General features: G+C 42.3%; 1 protein-coding gene across 1 annotated transcript in view; it reads left to right on the forward strand.

Moving 5' to 3' along the window:
• LOC124255986 (centrosomal protein of 128 kDa-like) overlaps window positions 1-12,310 on the forward strand; it is a 92,512-nt gene that overhangs the window by 48,870 nt on the left and 31,332 nt on the right. Inside the window, 5 exon segments of the mRNA XM_046689930.1 lie at window positions 43-129; window positions 9,160-9,257; window positions 9,616-9,682; window positions 10,849-10,877; window positions 11,265-11,334. Coding sequence (XP_046545886.1) covers window positions 43-129; window positions 9,160-9,257; window positions 9,616-9,682; window positions 10,849-10,877; window positions 11,265-11,334 — 351 coding nt within the window.

Raw genomic sequence — 12,310 nt, forward strand, 5'->3', positions numbered from 1 at the left:
TGTGAGGTCTGTGTGTGTCTTAATCCTGTGGTTCTCCTGTAGGTGAGAGAAGCACATACTATGCATGAAGTGTCACGGCGGTTCAAGCGGGATCATGTAGAATATGAGGCCACAATTCAAGCACTCAAGGTGAGCAGGGCATGTCAGTCATCCCACTGTAATTGAAGGGATGTGTACATCCATCAGTTGTAAGGAGGCCAATAATGTCAAAACCACTGCACAGGATAACCTTTTATTTTTCCTTATCCTGACTCATGCACTTTTGCTTGTCTTCTTCTTCTTGCGAACATAGTGGAACACTTCTATCTCCTTAATTGAAGCTCCCTTCAATGTAAAATCACTAATTAGTACTCACCAAGAGTTGCCTCCCTTTGCCCCATGCGCGGGAAAGGCTGCGCCACCTTCTGGCCTCATGCTTCACTCTCTCCTTCTTCGCCCAGTGAGCAGGATGTGAGAGCGCCTGTGTCTCCTGACACACTATATCCTTTGGTTATTCTTAGTTAGTTACCTCTTATAGTTTACTATAGAGGTGTAGCTAGTATCCTTCATTAATATGTATTGATAATTTTTCGTATTTCTACTGTTTATTCACGGGATTTCGTGATTGTTCAGCTAGTTTACGTTGATGAAAATCTGTACTATTTGTACATTACGTTTTTCTGCTGCTGACCCGCATTTAATATGCCCTAGCTGTACTACGCCTTGTGCGTTTGCTTCACGTTGCAGTTACTGTATTAATCTATCTAATTCTGCTTTTAATAAATATCATCTTTGCGTCTTGAGACGTCCAGCAGATAGGTCACGCAAACAAGGTTTAGACATGGCCGATACATCGGAACCCCCAGCCAGTCAGCTGCTGTCGGACGACCCCCTCCCGTCTGGTGTTCCGCTAGAGTTTCCCTCGGAGGAGGGGTGTGGGATGCAGTCCGCCGTCTCCAAGAAGCGTCCTGCTTCCCCAGACATCCCGTCATCGCAGCCAAAGTCTAAGAGGGCCTCGACATCTACTCAACGCAGACTCCGTAGCCCCAGGGCAGCGTCTACCTCCAAGGGAAAGTCTACGAAGTCTTCAAGAACCGACTACATCGTCACAGACCGTCCCAGACGACCTGATGCGGCAAATCATGAAGATGATGGAGGACCATTACAGACTGGAGAGACAACCAGCCCAGGACCTGAGCCTTAGCGAAGGCTCCAACGTAGACGACATCCCAGAGGGACCCCCCGTCAACGTAGCGGCCACGACGAAGCCACCTTCGCGAAGGAAGTCACAGACCACCTTGACGAAGGACCCAGATGTACAGCCTGCGCGAAGGCTTTATAGATCATCACCTACCTCGGCTTCATCCTTAGATTCGGACTCGGACCACCAGACTTAACGAAAGCCTTCACGAAGGTCAAGTCGTCGCTCCCCAGGACCGGACGCAGAGGAAGCTTCGCGAAGGTTCGCCGAAGGCACCATTAACAGGCTCTAAATCATCTTCGTCCAGAAGGACATCGAGGGATTCCACAAGAGCTTGAAGCTATCAACATTCACCTCACAGATCTTTGAAGGTCAACCTTTAGGCGCAGCTTCGTCAGGCCGCGTTCACCAAGGCGATCCCTCGCCATCCACCATGCCGATCACCTCGCCGTTCACCTCGCCGATCTCCTCGTAGATCACCACGTCGATCTCCTCGCAGGTCACCACACAAGTCTCCACGGAAGTCCCCAGTCAGGTCTCCTTTAACGTCACCCTGTACAGTGGTAGAAGCACATAGCCCACCATCAGAAGAGCATCAACCTCTCATCAGCGATCCTGGGGTAGAAGATGATGGAGGCATCATTTTCTCAGACGCTGAGATACGTTATTGGATGGTTAACAACCTAGACCTTTCTTCACCTTCCAAGAGTGGTAACTCGGCGCATACCTACCTGATGAAGGAAGACGATGCAGACACCATCACCTTACCTCCGATCGACCCGATTGCTGCGGTGCCACAGAATTTGGACACAGCCTTCCATAAAGCCACGAAAGTTCAAACGCCACACTTACCGCACTTTCACGCTAAGAAGTTTTCAACCCATAATATGGACCCCTTCCTCAAGGCACAAGACATCGATGATAATTACAAAGTGATCAACGATGTCAAGAATAAGAACTATAAGATTGGCGATCGCCAAGCTGGTTCAGATAGAAACCATGACAAGGCGTATGTTCTTTGGCCTTAATAGATCTAGAACGATCAATGAGACTCTTATCACCAGATTTCGTGACACGACTTTTGAAGATGATAGAATGATCTACTCGGCCCTACTTATGCAGAAGAAGGACCAGCAGTTCCTAACGGATCATCTCACATCAGTCTCAGCAGCGCTAACCTTAGCGCGTCGTCAAGGCCTCCTCGCTTCCTGCAGCTGGGGTGAGCAGTTTACAGCTCCACTCTATACAGCCCGTGGTCCTCACCATCCATCTTTGACGGAGGAATAGAGAAAGTCTCCAAAGGAAGTCACTAAGGATTCTAGAGAAGTCCATATGATAAAGTCGATGGACACGCTAGCCAGCGTCATCAGGCAGACTTCACAAAGATATTCAGAGAAATCTAAATTCACTGGATTACAGAGAGCACGGGATAGGAAGATGGCCAGCTTCAGGGGAAAAGATTCTTTTCGTCGCCCATATGGCAACTACAGAGGAGGATCAGGAAGAGGCAGGGCACCCAGAGGTTCCTGCAACTATAAACGATGAAAGACAGGTTCGGAACGACTGGAGTCTTCCACCCCCAGCCGTTCCAGTACAACCGTCACAAGTGGGTGGACGCCTTCAACTGCACTGGGAGAACTGGGGAATGTTACAAGACCCATATGTCTCCAACATTCTTCAACGGATATCGTATCCAACTACAGGCCACGCCTCCGCTGACAGTCAACCCTCACAAGTTCGACTTCCAGGCACAACAACTACCAAAGTTAAGAGAGGCTGTTACTTCTCTCCTAACCAAGCAGGCCATAGAAGTACTAGATCAAGTAAACGTCGAACCAGGCTTCTACTCCCCAGTTTTCCTAGTACCCAAGAAAAACTCCAAGGAGAAATACAGACTCATTTACAACATGAGCACATTCAACAGAGATTATCTACGCAAACCACCAATGTTTCGCATGATACATCTACCTCAATTACGGCAGTTAATTCGTCCCATGGATTACATGGCCAGTATAGATCTGCAAGACGCGTATCTACACATCCCGATACATCCCGATACATCCCGAATCCAGGAAATACCTACGATTTACACTAGACGGGCTGCATTACCAATGGGAAGTACTCCCATTCGGAATATCATTGGCCCCCTGGTTATTCACAAGAGTAACGAAACCTATCGTCACCTACCTACATCGTCTAGGGCTACGCAGTGCGTTTTACCTTGACGACGGGATACAAGTAGATCAAGATCCACAGTGTCTCAAACTACAGTTAAACTACATCATCAAGCTACTAACACAGCTAGGATGGTTAGTAAATTTACTCAAGTCGGACCTAGTACCATCGCAAGATCTGCAATTTCTAGGCATTCGATTTATCACGACTCTCAACCGTATCGTCGTTCCAGAAGACCGATGGCTCAAGATCCAACAGACCATTCCTCTAGCCCTACTCTCTCCGTTACCACTACGACATTGGCAGAGCCTGTTGGGTCTCCTCACGTCAGCCCAAGACATGACAGTCAGAGGCAGACTACAGTTACGTCCGTTACAGGTCTTCATCAATGCACATCTCGACGACCTACAACCATTCAGTCTACCGAAACACCTCAGACCTCATCTACTATGGTGGACCAGGAGGTCGAATGTCTGCTAAGGCATTTGTTTAACAGAGCGAATTCAAAACCCATCTATATGTAGGCAGCGTGCAGGCTCAAGGTTGGGGAGCTCATCTCGCCAACCGGACTGGCTTCAGGGTTATGGAATCAGCGAGAAAGCAAGCTCCATATAAACATGTTAGAGATGAAAGCGGTAATCAGCGCCATACTTCATTGGAGCACCATTCTGCAAAGGCATCTGATGATTCATACCGACAACTTCGACAGTGGCGTTTTATGTGAACAAACAAGGCTCAGCGAGATCACTGAACCTATTGACTTTATGCTTTCAACTGTTCGATCTAATCGGCGATCTCAACTTACATATCAGAGCATGTCACATTCCCGGAGCCAAGAATGTACTAGCAGACGCACACTCTCGGCCACATCTACCGTCACCGACAGAATGGATGCTCCATACAGAAATTTTTGCACAGATTATCAAGCAAATAGGAGCTCAGCTAGTAGATCTATTCGCCACTCGCTTCAACAATCAGCTAACGACATTCGTATCACCAGTCCCGGATCCACGAGCGTGGGCAACAGACGCTCTAAGCATATCCTGGGAAGGCCTCAATGCGTACGCGTTTCCGCCACCAGCGATAATTCCTCAAGTGTTACAGAAAATCAGACAAACACAGAGCCTCCAACTCACTTTGGTCGCGCCCTACTGGCCAGCCAGAACGTGGTTTCCCATTCTAATTCAAGAAATCGGACAACCAATACTAGAGCTACCAAAGCGCTCGAATCTATTAGTACATCCACACACCAAACAGGTGCACGGAAACCCAGAAGTATTCCAACTTCACGTATGGACTGTATTAAAATGTGTTTAAACAAGAGAGGTTATTCAACCAGAGCGGCAAAAGCAGTCACGCTTTGCGGCTATTCTACGCGTAACTAGTACGTCGACAAGTGGCACAGTTTCGAAAATTACGCAGCTAAAAAGGCATTTACAGCGAGAAATGCTACACGTCCACAAGTGGCTGATTATTTGTGTTACCTACGCCAACACAAACATTTAAAAGGCTCGACACTGTCAACATATCTTGCCGCGCTTAGTTCTGTGATAACTATGAGAGCGGGTGTCAAGCTAACCAAGGCGCCAGAGTTACTGGCCTTACTACGTGCTTTCGATTGGAAGATCAGAAGCGGAAGTTCCACGCCCAGCTTGGGATCTTAATATAGTGCTCCAACACCTCACAAGTGAGGCTTATGAACCGTTGGAATCGACAACCTTTGAATTTCTCTCACAGAAAACCTTGTTCCTGTTATCTCTAGCGACGGCAACCAGGATGTCAGAAATTCACGCACTAGATTATGAGAGGATACAGTTTGATGACAATCAAAACACAGTGCACTTGGGACTAAGATGGGATTTCATCGCCAAAATCAATTGCCAGGTCAACCAGACAGATTATTCCATATTCCTGCACTCTCCTCGATTCTCGGATCTCAAGATACACTGGACTTATCTCTATGCCCAGTCAGAGCTCTCAAAATCTATCTCTGACGTTCCAAAACAAGGCGGCGACTTCTCAAAGCGATTATTCATCCCTTTATCGGCAACAACTCAGACAAAAGTCTCTCGTACCACCATATCTATATGGATAAGAACTGTCATACTTCGCGCCTACAAGGCTGCAGGACTCGACCCTCCAAGAGCATCTAATCCCCATGAGATCAGGGCATTGGCTTCCACACTCGCTCTACATGGTAACTGTTCATTAAATACCATCATGGAAGGCTGCTTTTGGAAATCCGACATGGTGTTTGCTAATCACTATCTGAGAGATATCACCACCGAGGACGTCTCAGGTATTCACCATTTCGGTCCCATGGTCCTCGCACAGCAGTTGACAGTCCCTCGTAGACGTTAACACATAGTCTTACGAGATTATTATGTATATTTCATACCAGTATTATCTAGCTTATAACTCTACGGAGTTTTAGGGCTATTTATATGCTTAGCTTAAGTCTACTCAGCCTTAAGCCCAGTACTGATGGTTATGTACAGTTGGGTAGCTTCTCCATGTTGGAGTCGCTTTTTATACCTTTATTGCTATTATCATAGTATATTATTATTGTAATACCCCATCTATGGCAGTGTATAAACTTATGGTTTATAGTAGCAGGAATTATCCTAAGTCAGTGCCATTATAAAGTTCCCGTAAGGGGGTTATTACAGTTATATATATATAAATCACTAATTAATTTTATAAATCCAAAGTATTCTGTTCTTTCCCACCTCCGTTTCTGTAGGATTCTACAAGCAAAAGAGCATGAGTCAGGATAAGGAAAAATATGTAATTTTTAGAGTAAAATTGATATTTTATACTTATCCTGACTCATGAGGTAAGCCCTCCCATCCTCCCCACATAACACTTTGGATTTCCCTGTAAATTCAAGTGTTGGGCTCGCTATATCAGGAGAGAGTGAAGCATGAGGCCAGAAGGTGGCGCCGCCTTTCCTGCGCAGGGGCAAAGGGAGGCAACTCTTGGTGAGTACTAATTAGTGATTTTACATTGAAGGGAGCTTCAATTAAGGAGATACAAGTGTTCCACTATGTTCGCAAGAAGAAGACAAGCAAAAGAGCATGAGTCAGGATAAGTATAAAATATCAATTTTACTCTAAAAATTACATAATTCTTTATAACCAGTCTTGAACATTATAATGTCCATTGTAAACTGAGATAGATATTCCTCTCATGTGTTCTGCCCAGTCAGCATGTCTTATACATGGTGCTGTAGGTTATTAATGGTTTATCAGTTGGAGATATTAAGGATGTTATACATGGTGTTTAATGGGTGTTATACATGGTGTTTAACAGTTGGAGATATTAAAGGTGTTATACATGGTGTTTAATGGGTGTTATACATGGTGTTTAACAGTTGGAGATATTAAGGGTGTTATACATGGTGTTTAATAGTTGGAGATATTAAAGGTGTTATACATGGTGTTTAATGGGTGTTATACATGGTGTTTAACAGTTGGAGATATTAAGGATGTTATACATGGTGTTCAATGGGTGTTATACATGGTGTTTAACAGTTGGAGATATTAAGGGTGTTATACATGGTGTTTAATGGGTGTTATACATGGTGTTTAACAGTTGGAGATATTAAAGGTGTTATACATGGTGTTTAATAGTTGGAGATATTAAAGGTGTTATACATGGTGTTTAATAGTTGGAGATATTGAGGGTGTTGTACATAGTGTTTAACAGTTGGAGATATTGAGGGTGTTGTACATAGTGTTTAACAGTTGGAGATATTGAGGGTGTTTTACATGGTGTTTGACAGTTGGAGATATTGAGGGTGTTATTCATGGTGTTTAATAGATGGAGATATTAAAGGTGTTATACATGGTGTTTAACAGTTGAATATATTAAGGATGTTATACATGGTGTTTAATAGTTGGAGATCTTGAGGGTGTTATGCATGGTGTTTAACAGTTGGAGATATTAAGGATGTTATACATGGTGTTTAATAGTTGGAGATCTTGAGGGTGTTATACATGGTGTTTAATTTGTTATGCATGGTGTTAAACATTTGGAGGTATTAAAGGTGTTATACATGGTGTTTGATAGTTGGAGATGTTAAGGGTGTTATACATGGTGTTAAACATTTGGAGGTATTAAAGGTATTTTCATGGTGTTTGATAGTTGGAGATATTAAAGGTGTTATACATGGTGTTAAACATTTGGAGGTATTAAAGGTGTTATACATGGTGTTTAATGTGTGTTAAACATGGTGTTTAACAGTTGGAGATATTAAGTGTCAGTTGGAGATATTAAAGGTGTTATTCATGGTGTTTAACAGTTGGACTGACTAACTGACTGAGTTTGGTTTTACGCCGCTTTTAGCAATATTCCAGCAATATCACGGCAGGGAACACCAGAAATGGGCTTCACACATTGTACCCATGTGGGGATTCGGACCTGGGTCTTAGGCGTGACAAGCCAACGCTTTAACCACTAGGCTACCCAACCGGCCCGTTTAACAGTTGGAGATATTGAGGGTGTTATACATGGTGTTTAATAGTTGGAGGTATTAAAGGTGTTATACATGGTGTTTAATGGGTGTTATACATGGTGTTTAACAGTTGGAGATATTAAGGATGTTATACATGGTGTTTAATAGTTGGAGATATTGAGGGTGTTATACTTAGTGTTTAACAGTTGGAGATATTGAGGGTGTTATACATGGTGTTAAGGAGCTGGAGATATTGAGGGTGTTATACGTAGTGTTTAACAGTTGGAGATATTGAGGGTTTTATACATGGTGTTTGACAGTTGGAGATATAATGGATGTTATACATGGTGTTTAATAGTTGGAGATATTGAGGGTGTTATACATGGTGTTTGACAGTTGGAGATATTAAGGATGTTATACATGGTGTTTAATAGTTGGAGATATTGAGGGTGTTATGCATGGTGTTTAACATTTGGAGGTATTAAAGGTTTTATACATGGTGTTTAATAGTTGGAGATATTGAGGGTGTTATACATGGTGTTTAATTTGTTATGCATGGTGTTAAACATTTGGAGGTATTAAAGGTGTTATACATGGTGTTTAATAGTTGGAGATATTGAGGGTGTTATACATGGTGTTTAATTTGTTATGCATGGTGTTAAACATTTGGAGGTATTAAAGGTGTTATACATGGTGTTTAACAGGTGTTAAACATGGTGTTTAACAGTTGGAGATATTGAGGGTGTTATACATGGTGTTTAATTTGTTATGCATGGTGTTAAACATTTGGAGGTATTAAAGGTGTTATACATGGTGTTTAATAGTTGGAGATATTGAGGGTGTTATACATGGTGTTTAATTTGTTATGCATGGTGTTAAACATTTGGAGGTATTAAAGGTGTTATACATGGTGTTTAACAGGTGTTAAACATGGTGTTTAACAGTTGGAGATATTAAGGGTGTTATACATGGTGTTTAATGGGTGTTATTCATGGTGTTTGACAGTTGGAAATATTAAAGGTATTATGCATGGTGTTTAACAGTTGGAGATATTAAAGATGTTATACATGGTGTTTAATAGTTGGAGATATTGAGGGTGTTATACATAGTGTTTAACAGTTGGAGATATTGAGGGTGTTATACATGGTGTTTAACAGTTGGAGATATTGAGGCTGTTATACATGGTGTTTGACAGTTGGAGATATTGAGGGTGTCTTACATGGTGTTTAACAGTTGGAGATATTGAGGGTGTTATAAATGGTGTTTAACAGTTGGAGATATCGAGGGGGTCATACATGGTGTTTAACAGTTGGAGATATTGAGGGTGTCATACATGGTTATTTGACAGTTGGAGCTATCAGAGGAGAAGTCTGCCTGTAAGATTGCCAAGCGAAATGAAGACAAATGGAAACAGGAGGTTGACAGACTTGCAGCACAGCTCACAAAGTAAGCTCAAGGTTACTGGTGAACAATAAATCAGAGAATATGTTGCTGTGTTGGCAGACATTACCTAACCATGATCATTTGAAAGTTGGTAAATGTATTCAGCTCTAACATTTATTTGTGACTATTTCAGGAACATTACGTAATAAAATATTAATGATTTCAATATTGCTGAAAGTAATGTGTGAATGTCATATGGCTTATTTTGAATGATAAGTGAAGTAAACTATAATGCACTCATGTGGGAATATTTCAATTTTTCATGTGTGGACAGATATTTTTGTGTTTCACAGAGAAAGAGAATATTATACTGAATGATATAGTGATATCTGATGAATATGCCCAGACCCAAATGTTACAGGTATGAGGAGGATAATGCCAGACTCATTCACAGACTGGACCTTGTAAAACAGGAATTTGAAACTCATGTAAGTTGTTATATTGTAATATGTTTTAGGGAGTGGAAGTATATGCTCTATAACTGGTTCATTAGTTAAACGACAGTTGGGTGATCCACAATTATTTTTTGCTTGCTTTCTGTGTAGAACATGCTTAGCAGTGTATCATGTAGTTTATTGTGTGCTTAAATCTAGAACTCATGTCATACTAGATTGAGTACCTTTCCAGAGTGGCTGATGTTCACTGTATCATGCTCTTAAAAGTACTGCCTCTGAAGTCCTGTTGTAACATGTGAAAGATTGTGCTACCTATATCCACTAACCCTTCACCTTTGATTCCCCTCTTCAAGGCATCCTTTGGATTGGATTCCTTTTCAGTACCATCTCTAACACAAAACTATGTAAATATCTCAGTGTCTGCCTTTAGGACTAGAACTTCACTCACTCAGTACAATGCTATACACCATGTTTCCATGTTTCACCAACTGATCCAGTTTATGCCTGTTTGATTTGTTTGTAATGGTTTCATTCTTACATCTCTGCTGCCCTGACTGGAGACACGGCAATGCCTGATGTGGTGTGTCAGTCAGCCCTACACTTGTCCACACCTCTTGAATATGCACAGGCAAATGCTTTTATCATGGGTCAAGCAGTGTTTCTGTACATAGTGTCATATTCAGAGAGTTGTTACGGATAATAATTGTCATCTTCCCTAGGCAACTATCATCCATCCTATATGAAAGCCTTGTCAGTTCAGGCCTTCTTTTCTTGGCTTGATCTTGGCACCACTCTGCACAGAGTACCAGATGACCAGGACACTCAGATGAAGAACACTGACAAACAAAATAGCAAATTATGGCAGGAAAGATTTACTGCTGCTGCATCTCACTGTTACAATGAGAGAGACATTCAGACTACACAATATCAAGTAACACTGCACAATGGGGACAAGGGAGCACTCTAGATCCGTCACTGTCAGTGTTGTCTCTCTACTTTTATCACTGGTTTTGGACTTCTTAGAGTTGACCTTTTCTTCTCATTTACAACGGTAGAAGTCAGTTGTGATAACTGAGCTTTGAAAACACTCTATGAAGCATTTTACAAAAACAAGCTAGTTCAGAGTATATGCTATCCGTAGCATGGATTGTGTGATGAATCCATGTGATATATGCTGACACAGATGTTGTATGTTTCAGACCCATCTGGCTGAGGATGACGTAAGCAGGTAGGTGTTTTATATGTGGAGACACACATCACCTGCTGGACAGTCAGTTGGTATACACTTTAGAGATGACTAATGGGGAATGGATCACAATGTATGATTTGGCTGATTGTTGGTCCTTTTCTTCATTTATATATATTGTTTCTCATGCTTTCAACCCCTAGTTTGCCAGGCCACTGTGATATAGCTGGGATAAACCCCTAGTTTGCCAGGCCACTGTGATATAGCTGGGATAAACCCCTAGTTTGCCAGGCCACTGTGATATAGCGGGGATAAACCCCATAGTTTGCCAGGCCACTGTGATATAGCGGGGATAAACACTTGTGGCTTAAACAACATTCACTCGCTCACTTTGTATGTTTGTGGAAATGGAGTCCGTGTTTGCTGCAGAGTACGGCGTCTAGATGAGCAGCTGGTGGCAGCACAAGCAGAACTGAAAAGACTGGAGGACCAACAGGCAGTAAGTTATCTTGCTATATATTCCACAGCTATACATACTGATACAACTGGTGCACACTGACTGCATCAAACATGTGGATGCACACAGAACAGGTTGAGGACCCTGGTGCACTGTCCTTTATCTATCTGTCTTCTCAGGAAAGGATTATCAAAAACTGTATGAGGATATCTTGCTCCATAACTGGTATCAGATTTGTTTCAGGCATTAAAATATGTTTTTTATCCTGAGAAAACATTAACATAGTCCTTTTTTCTTTCATCCCATGACATAGAAGCCAAAATGTTATTCTCCACCAGGGGGCATTCTTCAGAAGCTCACTCTCTAGAGTTGCCTTCACTTGAACCTTCAGTTTCCTTCCAATTGAACTTCAACTTACATGTTTGCAAAGCTGAATTTGTTATTGTTCAACCTTGCATTCAAAATTTGTTATTATATAATTTGTATACATTATTTGTGTAATCCTTTCTTGGAAAGTGACTATATACCGTTGTGCCTCTATTTGTTTCGTCATGCCGAAGACCCGGGTTCGAATCCCCACATGGGTACAATGTGTGAAGCCCATTTCTGGTGTTCCCCACCGTGATGTTGCTGGAATATTGCTAAAAGCGGTGTAAAACCAAACTAACTCACTCACTCAGTCTTTATTTGTTTTGCAACAAGGTGGACTTAACTTTCTTTGGGTGCTTCTTGTATCCAGAAGTGAATTCCAAACGCGCTGATTATTTCAGTCAGTCAGTCTATTTGTTTTGCGGGCGGTAAGGTAGCCTAGTGATTAAAGTGTTCGCCGACACGCATGAGGTAGCCTAGTGATTAAAGTGTTCGCTCGATACGCACAAGCCCCGGGTTCGTTTCCCCCACATAGGTACAATGTCTGAAGCCCATTTCTGGTGTCCCTTGCCATGATATTGCTGGAATATTGCTAAAAGCAGTGTAAAACCCAACTCACTCACTCACTCAGTCTTTATTTGTTTTGCAA

Source organism: Haliotis rubra, unplaced genomic scaffold, assembly GCF_003918875.1.
Source record: "Haliotis rubra isolate DU_JTF1 unplaced genomic scaffold, ASM391887v1 Scf116, whole genome shotgun sequence".
Lineage (NCBI taxonomy): Eukaryota > Metazoa > Mollusca > Gastropoda > Lepetellida > Haliotidae > Haliotis > Haliotis rubra.